General features: G+C 37.6%; 1 protein-coding gene across 1 annotated transcript; it reads left to right on the top strand.

The window, feature by feature from the left end:
* The first annotated feature begins 8,900 nt into the window (after positions 1 to 8,900).
* Positions 8,901 to 11,577, top strand: LOC102196247 (C-C motif chemokine 21-like). Its single transcript, XM_005754380.1, has 4 exons — positions 8,901 to 9,119; positions 10,811 to 10,934; positions 11,009 to 11,067; positions 11,154 to 11,577. The coding sequence occupies exons 1-4, from the start codon at positions 9,050 to 9,052 to the stop codon at positions 11,177 to 11,179; spliced, it is 279 nt and encodes a 92-aa protein (XP_005754437.1). The 5' UTR covers positions 8,901 to 9,049; the 3' UTR covers positions 11,180 to 11,577.
* Positions 11,578 to 13,169: the final 1,592 nt, after the last annotated feature.

The raw sequence follows: 13,169 nt of genomic DNA on the forward strand, positions 1-13,169 counted from the left end.
CCCTTCTCTCCATCATAACATCAACCGCCTCTCCTTCATCATCTTCCACGGCTCTCCCTTCCTCCTCAGCGACCTCTGAGATGTCAGCTGGCGAGACCTTTTCAGAAAGCAAGAACGATTAGGACGCCATCTAATGTAAACACCTCTGCAAACCCCGGGATATTAGTAAAACAAACAAAAATAAACCCAGAAAAGGCCTTTTAAATAAATGTTAAAATTACTGGTACATTGTTAATAACGTATTGTTAAATTATTTGGCTGTATATGTATTTTTTTCAGTTTGTTAGAAGTGAAATTATTTCACAGAACAACTGAATTAATCTGTGCTGATGCAGAAGAGGAAAAAAAATATCAGAAAGTGTATTTATAAGTATTTATATGTTACTTTATTCAACATCTAGAAGAGTTTTATGCTTTTATTATTACTATATGCAGGCGTGTCTTGATGATAAATAAAGATATTTATTTACTTGAAATACTGTCATGACTTAAAGGTTAAATTGAGCAACCATGATGGTTACAAGTTTGAGTTTGCATTCAGTATTGCATTCTGATAGAATCCATATATTCCTTTTTCCAGTATTCTGAGAAAGTGTCATGAGATATTTATTTATTTGAAATCTTCATTAAATTGTGATCGACTGAAATAAACACTAAATTAATGGTGATCTTGCATCCACCTTTTTATTTCCATGTGTGAGCTTCTGACATTATTTTATGTAAAATAAGCAAAAAGGTACAGACTAGACCTGCATGCCTGTCTTTTTCCCTTCAGCCCACCTTCAGTGGCTCATGCAGTTTTGCATTAACCTTAAAAGGGGAATCAGGACAAACAGAGAGTTCCTGCAGGTGCATGTACACAGACTGGGCAAAAGCCACTACTAATCATGAGAGTGTGGCACCAGAAAACACAATTACTTAAATATAATTAGATTTTACTTATATAAAGCCAGTAAACAACATCATCAGTCACCTGATTTATATCGTAAGTTAAAGACCCTGCAGTTACACAGAGAAATTACCAACAATCACATGATTCCCTTTAACAAAACACTTGGCAACAGTGTTTTGTTAAACAAACACTGTTTTGTTTAACACTGTTTTGTTTTGTTTAACAAACACTTGGCAACATTCTACTTTTAAATACTCTAGGAACAACAAGTAGGCCTGCAGTGTGAGAGCGAAGCGCTCTAATAGGGTGCTAAGTTGCTATGAGGTCTTTAAAATATGATGGGAGCCTGCCTGATTATTCAACAACCAGTATGTGATGAACAGGATATTAAATTAAATTAGTGAGTACTAATGGTGCAGCATTTTGGATTAATTGAAGGCTTTTCAGGGAGTTTTTAGGACTTCCTGATAATAATGAATTACAGTAGTCAAGTCAAGAAGTAATAAATGCATGAACTAGTATTTCAGCGTCACTCTGAGACAGGATTTTTCTAATTTTGGAGATGTTGCACAAATGGAAGAACGCAGTCTTACATATTTGTTTAATTTGTGCATTGAAGGATTGATGTCTTGGTCAAAAATGACTCCAAGGGTCCTCACAATGTTACTGGAGGCCGAAGTAATGCCATCCAGAGTCAGAATCTGGTTAGATACCATATTTCTAAGATTTTTAGAGTCAAGTACAGCAAGCTCAGTTTTATCTGAATTAAAAAGTAGGAAATTGCAGGTCATCCACATTTTTATGCCTTTAACACATTCCTGCAGTTTAACTAATTGCTGTGTGTCATGTGGCTTCACGGATGGAAAAAATTGGGCATGATCTGCATAGCAGACTATTGCCTAGGGAAGGCATATACAATGTAAATAGATGTAGTCCATGGAACACTGTGCAACGCCATAATTAACCTTAATATGTGCAGAATACTCCCCATTTACATGAATAAATTTGGGTCTTCTTTCTTTCAAACAGTCCATGTTTGAAAGAAAACCTCAATCTGGATTTTTTCCTGCATCATGCAGCAGGAAGTATGAATGATGCCCACTTTCTTACTGTGAATTCTGCTGACCGCTACCTGCTCTGTTCTCTGGTGGACTCAGCTGGATATTAACTAGGCTTTGTACCAGGGAGCTGGCAGGGCAAAGACGGTTCAGTGTATCTTCTGACTGATTCATGTGTTGAGAAATTCAGGGTTGCAGCTCATTTCTGGAGACTCTAAATGTGTATAGAGAAAAATTTCGCCTATTGGTTTGTGTGCCTGATCGTTTAACTAAACGAACATAGCAATGCTGTTTTTGGAACGACTGTTTGGTTTTATTTGGAGAAGTGTATTGAAGTTGAGGGATTATTATTGATATTGTTTTAAATATATCCTCCTTACAGAGGAAAGAAGACAAGGGGACTTGGTAGTTGAATTCAAATGAAGAGGCTACCAAAGAAAAAGTGGGATAGTCAGACAGATGGATCTTGGGAGGCTCCATGTACAGCAGAGAAAGTGGAGGAAATCATGGATTAATGATAGGAATAGAAAAGTGCTAACACGTGAAGATGTGTGGATTGCCTTTTGCTTTCCGTATGTCATGGTGTTCTGTTCATTTGGCTTTTTCTGGCAAAAAAACAAACAACAACAGAACTCCAGACTTGATATTTTTCCTGTGAACTACTGCCACCTAAATTTTCCAGCCACCTGCGTCTGAGTCTACTTGAAAAAAAGTGCCACTTTAAAACAGTGTCAAACCAGATATTCAGCTGAGTTTTTGATCTTTATTGTACTTTACAGTAAGTTCATTGTTTTCTACAGATTTACCGATGTCATTATTTTTTTACTTTCAGGGCACAGTATTTTACATAAATCTACAGGGATTGTGGAGTGTGCTCCTGCTTTAACTCAGTGAATAGGACACACTTTAGTTTCACCATTGCTTTCACTTACTTCTTCTAATTAATAAAAAAAAACTTTCTTCTGTTTCCCCTGAACCCTGGAGCTTTCTTGCACATGGGTGGAGCTGGTGAGACATGTCCGTACGTCACAGCACTGGAACATACTTATGACTGCATACTTAACGTGCCCTGCCCAGAAATATTGCAAAAGATTTTGTGTCATGAATGCCACAGAGGTGACCTTCATCAAATGACAATGGTTAAGTAAAAAGTCTTTAAAAAAAGCATCATAAGTTATTAACTTATAGTAACTGAGATAATTTTTGTGTTTTAGTTTACAATAAATAACTGATCTACAGTCTTATTTCTTTATAGATTCTTCATTAAATTCATTTACTTTATGTAGTCTATTAATAAAATATGTCGTGTCATTAGTGTGACTCGCAGCGTCTGTGGAACTCCTAACACCCCCTATCAGATACTCAAACTATTGCCAAATTTCCGATTAAAACTGTGCAATGAGTGTTTCTGGCTTGAAATGTCTTGGAATTCTTTTTTAGAGTCAAAGAAAGTCAATCACATGAAGAATGAGTAAGATGACTAATTAAAAGATTGCTTCTGCTTTAAGGCCTTTAAGTATCCAGCATCTCAAGATGTTTGTCAGTTCACCAGGATCTTCAGAGACAAAAGGGAGAGGAAAGACCAACAGATAATCCTTTCTTGACTATTTAATCTAATAACTTTCAAGCTGTTTGAAAATGGTAAAATCTGTAAGTCTGTTTGCGCTGGTCGCTGTTGTCCTGGTGGCTGTGGCTGTGTCTGGATCAGATGGTAAGTTTGAATTTCAGATAGACTCTGTTTAATATCTTTCAAATGAATTTATTTTACATAAAAATGCCTTTATAAAAACTTTCAGCAGTTTCAAAGGTGTTTGAATGCTGTAAAACAGTCACCAGTAAGAAGATTATAGAACCAATCTTGGAATACAGAGTCCAGAGAAAAAACCCTCCATGTGTCAATGCAGTCATGTAAGTAATATTTCAACAACTTCAAGCAATGGCTAGCGTCCTGAAAGACTAATTAACAAATGGCTGGATCTTTTTTTTGTTAAAGAATCCCTCCTAATTTAAATGAATCAATCGAGGCCTTAGTTTTTCAATTTAAAGAACTGGGTACATAGAGCTAGTACAAAGTTATAGATTGAAAGACCCATGTTAATGTTATTTCTTGATTAATTAAAAGATGTGTAGTTTTTAATTGAGCACATTATTATATATTGCTAAATCGCAACAGTAGTTCCCTCAAGTCACTTTTCAATACATTTAAAGCAACACACTCGACTGAACAATGAGCTGAATTTAATAAAATGTATTAAGTACAAATACTTAATGTGTTTGTCATTTCTGCAGCTTTCAGACACAGTCTGGCCTTTACTGCATTAATGGGAGAGCTCACTGGGTTCAGGCCAAGATTGTAGAACTTGAGTGAGTTTAACATCACCATTAATTCACTCACATGCTCACTTGGACTTTTCTTCACTCATGTATTCAATCCTTCAGTTACTAATCTGTTGTCTCAAATGTTTTTGCTTTTTTTTTTCAGAAGAGCAAAATCTAAATCTCGAGTCTAGCTCTTCTCGACAATCACATGCACCACCTTTCCTCCATCAGCCTCCACTGGTTTACCGTCCTCTTCATCTACCTCTGAGATGAGCACTTGTGAGACATCTGATGATGAAAATACCTCTGAACAATGTTTGTTCAAATCTAAATCTGATACAAACTAATATATTGGTGTATAATAATATACACTTGATGGACATAGTTATGTTCATTTACTATGTTGAATATCTAATGTCTTTCAATTCATTTATTGGTGGGACCATTAGTTGAATTGACTTGATCCACCGGAATAAATATTTATTACTGAGCATATTCATTCCCTCAGTATTGAGTGTACAACATTTTGTTTGCTAATACAGTCCACTAGTTTATTTAATTGTCTTTAGAAGAAATGTATTTATTGGCAACCCTGTCACAACTTTGAATCTAAATGGGAGATGTGGAGCAGCACCAGTGATCAGAAATAAAAGATGTAAATGCCATCTTGCATTCAGTGTTTCTCTTCTTCTTCAATCTGCGTCTCATCATGTATGTTTCTGACATTTTCTTCTGCCAAAGGTCAAAAAAGTATCAGAATACCTGATCAAAGACATAAAAACAGTTTTTAAAAACAGTGATGCCACTTTGAAAACCACCTGCAGACTGTGGGAGTCTGTGACTGTGCGTCACTACGCTCCTACAATCATGTGAAAAAGAAACTACTCCCCCATTCAGTCTGAGGTTTTACATGTCACAATGCTATTTAAAAAGGCAATCTGGTTTCTAACAGTTTCTAAATTATTTAAATGCAAGATGAACAACAAAACATGACATATTACACAGCACCATCATTTTTTAACACCCGCGTAGCCAAAATGCAGAAGCAGTCTGTAAAAAACTAGCGATTCAAGGTCCTGCTAACCAAACGCACTTAATCACCAGCAAGTGTGTGCACCATTGTGAAACCAGAGGTTTTAGCAGTGTCTATTCAATGGGTGTTAACACAACGCTGTGTATGAAAGACACCAGCTGTGATCTCAGGGAAGCAATTGGTGCTTAATATTGGGTTATGGGGTACTTTCCAAACATTTTGAAGGCCGCCCACTCTACAGTGAGAAGTGGAAACAGTCCAGATAGCTGCCAAAAAAAGTTCACAAGATGTTAAAGATGTTCATGACAGTAAAGTTAGAAAACGACTGAAAAGGAGGAACCCTTTTCTTTCTGAAATGCAAAAGAATACCAAATACAGCTCAACCATACTGAGACGTTTCAACAAAGTTTAGTTTAATCTTTTGAAAGTAAAGACTTCCTGAACTTGATGTCAGAGTACGGAATATTCCTTTCTATTTCCACCTCTCCACCTCCATTATAATATGACACCACCTCCTCATTTATTAGTGTATTTCTGTCCTCTGAACTGTCTGGAGGAGTTGCTGTTTAGTTGTGGGCTGCCTAACAGTTTTTTCTTTCTACTAAATGCTGACATCAGCTTGCTGATTCAGAGCCCAGTCATTTCTTTTCTCTGTATCATAAGTCATGTGGGTCCTGAAGCCCTGTCAAACGAGGAAGTGGTAAGCCTTTTCACTCATGTGCCGACCAGTCTTTAAATATGGTACAGCTAGCAGAAGAATACAAAGAGTATACCAAGAATATAAAGTCACGGAATACAAAATAAATAAGATAATACAATATACAATATATACAACAGTAGCTGAGGTTCTGTGTACACGCTTACACAGTATGTGTTATGGATGGAGGGTTGTGGAGATATGCAAGTAATAAAGTTAAACTATGCTACTATTACTATTACTATGTAAGTAATAGATATCTATAAGTATCTAAGTATCTATAAGTATAGACATGTATATGCACACACACAAGCACAAATACACATACATACATACACAATAAATATAAATATACATACACATATACATGCACAGGTCCATATATGTGAAAGATGCATTTTATGCATGAGGTGGTAATTGTGGATGACCACAGTGTCCAAGTGACTCATGACATTGTGACTGAGGAGTTATAGAGCGTAACTGCTGTCAGGATGAATGGTCTGTCAAAGCAGTCCTTCCTGCAGCGAGGTTGTTTCAGTGTCTGACTAAAGGAGCTGCTCAGTGCGCTCACAGATGTATGTATGTATATTATACCTGCTTCCCTTATAGTCTTATGACAGAGACGATACCTAGTTTTATCTATCCACAAAGCCAGAATCCACATACCAGTTTTATAAACCAACCAACAACTTAACAACATGAAGACCTGGATGACCTCTAATTTCCTGCTTCTGAGGATGTGATGCATAAGAATGCCTTTAAACGACAACAGAAACATCTGTTTGTGTACAAGAAACAGCTGGATGTGTTGGCTGAAGGTGCTATCAGGAGGCCACTGCTACAAATTCTCTGTTTATGCTCAGCTCAAATCAAAATGTAAATGTATGTTTTTTTAATGGTATAATTATTTCTGTAATTCTTACAGAACTTATAACCTATATCTATTTCCTTGACCCATTCAGTCAAAAAAGTGCTCACACTATGTGGATAATGGGGTGGTATGTTTTCTAACAGCAAGTGTGTGTTAACAAGATGCTACCATTAGTAAGAGACAAATAGAATTTTAATTTCACACGAGGACTGAAGCAGAAACTCCTCAGTGCAGAGGAGTCCAATATGGAAGCCATATTTGTCATAGGGCCCTGGAGGCCAGTGCATGGAAATGGACCTGGAAGTGAGGAGTGAATATAAGGAGGTGAGAGGAATACTGATTCTGTGGATGGAGGTAGTAAGACTCTGGGGAGGGAAACCGAGTGAGGATCCGTGAGGTGAGTAAATGAGCTTCCAACCCTATTTTATTCTTATGATCCAGAGGAGATGATGGGCAGGAGGACAGGTGGGTGAAACAGTGAGTAGTTTTGATCCCAAGGAACAGATTGCAGAGAGGTGTGGAGAATCTTACCAAGCAGACAAGCATCCAGGTCATTGAGCTGCAGGTGAGCAAAGCGGTGACTTGATGAGGAAACTGTAGGCACAAGAAAACCAGGTAAGTTAAAACCATGAGCATGAACAGAAGAAGCAATGAGGCGTGGTTACCACCATGAGGTAGCTGACGAACTGGTGGAGAAATGATGACAGTGTTGGTCTTAAATACAGCCTCACTGACTAACCAGATGCCAGGTTAGTAGGGCAAAGTGTGGAATCAGGAAGCAGACACGGGTTAACACAGGAAGCCGGTGGGAAAACACCAGACTCTCACTCAAGTCTTGACAATATTATAATCACATCTAATAATTCCAATAGAAATACTCAAAAAAATGCACCAACAGCACAAACCTAGACAGGTCCAGTTCATTGATTTAGGGCCATGGGCCTAAAGTTAAGCCCAGATAAAAGTGAATACAGCTGTAGCCAATAGCTACGAGGAGGGCAAATTAAATAACACGCCAACACCATTTTCCCCTGATAATCTGCCAAAGTCACAGCTGAAACTTAGAGGAGACCGAGCGTTCTCTGTTGCAGCGCCGATGCTTTGGAATAACCTTCCTCTCCATATTAGACAGGCTACATCAGTGCCAGTTTTTAAGTCTTTATTAAAAACCTATTTTTATTCCCTGGCTTTTAACTCTGTGGGTAACTGACTTTTTTTTTTTTTTAATTTATTTTTTTTTTAAATATTTTTTTGCTATGTCTGGTTTTATTACTATGTGCATATTAGTATTGTACAGCACTTTGGTCAGCCTTGCGTGTTTTTAAAGTGCTATATAAATAAATGATGATGATGATGATGATGATGATGATGATGATGATGATGATGATGATGATGATGATGATGATGATGGCTGAAGAGGAATATTTTAACTGGGGGATTTACTCAGTCAGAAAAGTGTCTGAAAATTTTGATCTTTGCGTGTGTGGTTCATCAAACTAACACGATCAACAACTTCATATTTCTGTCACAATTTACATTTCCTCCAGAGCAGAGTGTGAAACTTTTCTGATCTTCTGCTAAAAAGTATATTAGAAGAATCAAAGAAGCAGTTGTAGTGTCTCTAGATTTCTTTAATTATACCTGTTTCAGGGGCAAAACAGTTTAACTTTAAGAGGAAACCTTATATAGTTCAATTAAATGGCTTAAATTACAAGCAGAAGGTTTAGAGTTTGAGGATTTGTTGATACCTAGATAAGCAGACAAAAAAATTTTGTCAACGTGGAAATGTTGTGGTTTGTTTGTTTTTTTTATTTTAACTAGAAGGAAGGGCTAGGAATTTACTGTCAGTCGAAATGGAAAACCAAATATAATCAGGGGTCCCTAATAACAATGCACAAGCTGGCAGCATCAATCATGTGACTGTAGACCACATTTAAGTGTCTTTGCACATCTCTGTGTATGTGAGAAGCTTTTTCTCGGAAAGCTGGTACATTAGAAGTTCAAACTTGTAAAGGGGTGGAGGTGTGATGTACCACAACCACACACACAAGCGCACAGGCAGACAGAAGCACGTCAGCAGTTCTCTCTGCATATTTTCCTTCACTCTCTAATATATATCCAAACATTAATCAACTTGTGTTAGTTGCAACTTGACCGGTGAGCCAGACCACCAGTGAAAATGTCCGTGAAGATCCACACCATCGCTCTCCTTCTGCTCTCGCTCTATCTGTGCTGGCAGCTCTCTGCAGGTAACTGTGTTTTCTTCTCTAAAGAAAAAAAGAGAGATAAGATGTATTAAACTGATTGAATATTGTCTATATTATTGTAAGGTCCTTGTCTTACAATATGAAACACTTTAAAGAGACTGTTGTTGTGGTTTGCCGCTATATAAATAAAAAGGAGTTAAACTGAATTTGTCATTACCTCACTGCAGAGCTTAGCTTCTCATCTCAGGCTAGTTTCGTAACAACGTTACTGCTGCTTAGGCCTGCTTTCATGTACACATACATTTATTTTTGTCTACATGAAGGGTGTCAATGGCCCACAATTAGGCCAAGTCGATCTCAAGTTTGCGCAAACAGTAATACAATTGCATAGTAACCAACTATCATTTTAATCTAAAGAAGTAAACATTTACACGCTGAGATAGTGGAGTTCCAACAGTGGGTCTCACTACATGATTATTACAGATCACAGTGGACTTAGAAAAGCACAGAACATTCATTTGCATTGGGGTTTTTTTTTTTACTCTTAATGGTTAAAAATAAGTTGGCAAGATTTAGAAAAACTTGCAACTTTCTGCAAACTGTCATGCCTGTGTAGCAAACTGAAGACTTTTAAGGCTTCACTGCATTTTTATGCTTTAGCGAGACATGTTTGACACATACACTATACAGCTCTGATTTTGAGCATGTGTGTGATATGCTTTGCTTATTTTGGGGGTAAAACAGAAGTAATAGAGCTTACCTACTGTAACATCAAACACATATCTTACAGTTTGTGTATCTTACAGTAGGAGTGACAGGGAGTGGATATAGCTTCACTAGCTTGCTATTACTGCACATCCTAACTACCCAGTCCTTTTATTTATTTCATATGTAGCTGTAACTCACTATCAAAAAATGGTTTATATAAACTTTGACACCAGTTGTATTCTGTCCATTTTTTACACTCTCACCTTCTACCCACCAAGCACCAGATGTCTGTAGTAGACGGTGTTTCCCAGGATAAATTTGTTCAGTTAGTCATGGCCTTTTAAAAGATGCTCCTTTATGTCTAAATTTGTTGTTTTGTTTTTTTTTAAGTGAAGGTTTAGTAGACGTTTTCAGATTATATATCTTTTGGATTGATAAACCATATTTATGCAGTTTATGCTGTCAGCTGACTTGTACAAGCCTCTGGCTAATCAATACTGCCAACATTTTAAGGGTGATACAAAGATTCAAAACACCGTCTTTATAGACATTTGCTATTTAGAAATCTGGCATAGTTATGTCTGCAGTATTGTTCAGTGGCTACATTGTAACACATTGTCCCTCTTACATCAAATACATATGCCTCAAGAAGGCCCCCAAGTGGTGAGTTTTTCTTCTGCTCAGCTGGCCCACTTTTCCTGTTTCTAAACAGGGTTAATGAACAATAACAAATTCTTCACATCTGTTAGTGGAAACAGATTGGTTTGAATTACTATGTGTAATGCACTTTGATGTTTCATCAACTCATTTTCTTATTTGTTTCCATAGGGTCAGAATGGTTACAGCGTTAAGCACAGAAACATTTACAAAATTTCAAGTAACATTTCAACAACCATTTTTTTAATCATTATTATTATTTAGAGGAGTTTTATTATTTATTTTAAACCTGGAGTTCCCTTGGATTTTCTGTTCAATTACACTTCTCAGGCCAAATACATAAATGTCTGATCGACTTTCTCTCTCAGCTCGCCATGCTCCAAGGAGAAGGCCGTGCTGCGTTCAGGTCACCAGCCGCAATATGAGCGCTGACGTGGTGGGGCAAACATACCGTGAGCAGCCTGCAGGATCACCCTGTGTGAAGGCTATAATGTAAGTCTGAACATGTTGCCCTACGCACGAACATAAACACACACATTTCCATAACTTTTTCATTTTATTTCTAGTTTCCACACAAACGACGGACCGCTTTGTGCTGATCCGAAAGCTCAGTGGGTCAAGGATCGTAAGTTATGCTAACACACAGACTCAGGCACAAACTCGAGAAAAGTGCACAAAAAACTGAAGCTCCAATTTCTCTTTCTTCACTAGTCGCTGCGAACATGACGAAGGTGTGAAGTACGAAGCCTCTGGTGAAGCATCGCTGCCTTTCTGCATCATCTATATCTCCTTTGAAATGACCTTTAATTTAACCAGAGCGCCTTCTTTTAATATAACTGTCTTATAACTGTTCTTTATTTTTTTACTCTTACCTTTGGTGTAGCCTTGTAATTTATTCTTACTGTTGACTTCAGTCTGTCATGATGCCAACATTCTAGTTTTATTTTATTTTATTTTATTTTATTTTATTTTATTTTATGTTTGCGCTTATGTGCTTCTGTAAAGCTGGTACAGCTAGGTGCTGTGTCACGTAAATGTTAATTCCATGCCATTAAAATGCTCCGGATGGCAGCAACAACACAAGTATGCGGTAGACGTCCAGTTTAATGCCTAAATAAAAACGAGCCACCCTGAAGGTTTTTTTCTAATCTTTGCATATATGTGTTGAAATTACAATCTATAGATTTCAATATTACATTTTGAAGTGAGTTTTAATTTGTTTCAAAGGACAAAATAACTTAATGTCAAATTAATGTCAAATGTAAATTACCAGCAAATTAAATGAAATTAAAAGCATAATAGTCGTTTTTCTTTGTCATTCAAACGTGCCAGCCTCTGTGACAGATGCCAACAATCACTGTGTGGTTTGTTTTTTATTCAACTACAAGAAAAAAAAACAGTCACTGTCAGCCAGAATGGAAAAACAAAAATCATGACAATACACAAAAAATCCGTAATTAGACTGTACAGCACATTTAAGAGTCTGCGCCTGTTTTTATTTGTAATGTTGTTTCTGTTGCTGATGTTGGGGTCATCTTGTAATCTCTTACAAACTACCTCCACTGCTTCAGTGACTGTTACACAAGTAAAGAGAGATGTAACATTGTACAAGATCATTGACTCATCTGCCTCCATAACAACATCTCTCACCTTCCCAAGAAACAGCAAAGTGTTGTGGCTGTGGTGTTTAGGGCTGCCTGTCAACGGGTTGAGGATCGAAGCCAGAAACTCTGCAATGTTATAGGTGACTGAGTGGATCATACAGACAGTTTGTCTTCAAGGTACACCGTCTTTATGTATCTTCATTAAACCATACAGACTTGGGTATAGTCTGTGGTATGAGGCCCCATCAGTGGCATTGTCTTGTTCTAACTGCTTCACACAATCTATCACCCCCTGCCTGTAACCACTTCCTGGGTCTCATTTCAGGGGCTCATACAATTTTTCTCACTGAGCAATGACAAAATTTTCTCACGATAGTCTTTCTGTTTTAGTAAAACTGTGCACCCTCCCTTGACTGCCAGAAGGATGATAATGTTGCTGTCATTATTAATATTTCTCCCCCTGAAAATGCTTTGGGAGTTCAGAAACTACTCATCTAGCATCTCTAAGAGTTACAGTGAAGGGTCTAAAAGATAAGAATAAATACACAAATTTGTTTTGGACTGAAGATGTTGCTGGGATACGCTAACGTCCTTGGAAGTGGAACAGGGAAGCCACATCCATGCTATGCACTGGTTAGTCCTAGGACAGGAGCTTGTGCTTGTCATTTTTCTTCCCCCAAAGGAAATGTTATTTTTTCATTTCTGTCTGCACATTTTTAGTTGGCAGTTGTTTCTGGAGCAGCCCAGAAATCAAAAACTGAAATACTGAGTGAAGAATTCTATAGCAATATGTTATGTAGAGCACTTTTCCTGAGCACAGTCATACTGTGACACAGATTTGTTGGTGTGGGGAATAACAACAAGCTTTTTTGATGTGTGTCACACATTTATGCTCTTCTAACCTTGATGTCTGGCACAGAGTGAGTGGGTGTGCCAGATCAGCTGCCTGTTGCTGGCACTGATCTGAGTCGTGGTAACGATTTAGCTAGAAATGAGTGTTTCCTGTCTCCCCCAGAACAACCAGAAATCCTGCTGTTGATGTGCGTGTTCATTGCCCCGTTGTGCTGCATGCATCCTCAGTTCAGAAGCTTGATGAGTTGCCAGCCCTTCCTGTGAAAGACAA

This window comes from Pundamilia nyererei, unplaced genomic scaffold (genome assembly GCF_000239375.1).
Source record: "Pundamilia nyererei isolate P.nyererei 1_Seehausen unplaced genomic scaffold, PunNye1.0 scaffold00555, whole genome shotgun sequence".
Lineage (NCBI taxonomy): Eukaryota > Metazoa > Chordata > Actinopteri > Cichliformes > Cichlidae > Pundamilia > Pundamilia nyererei.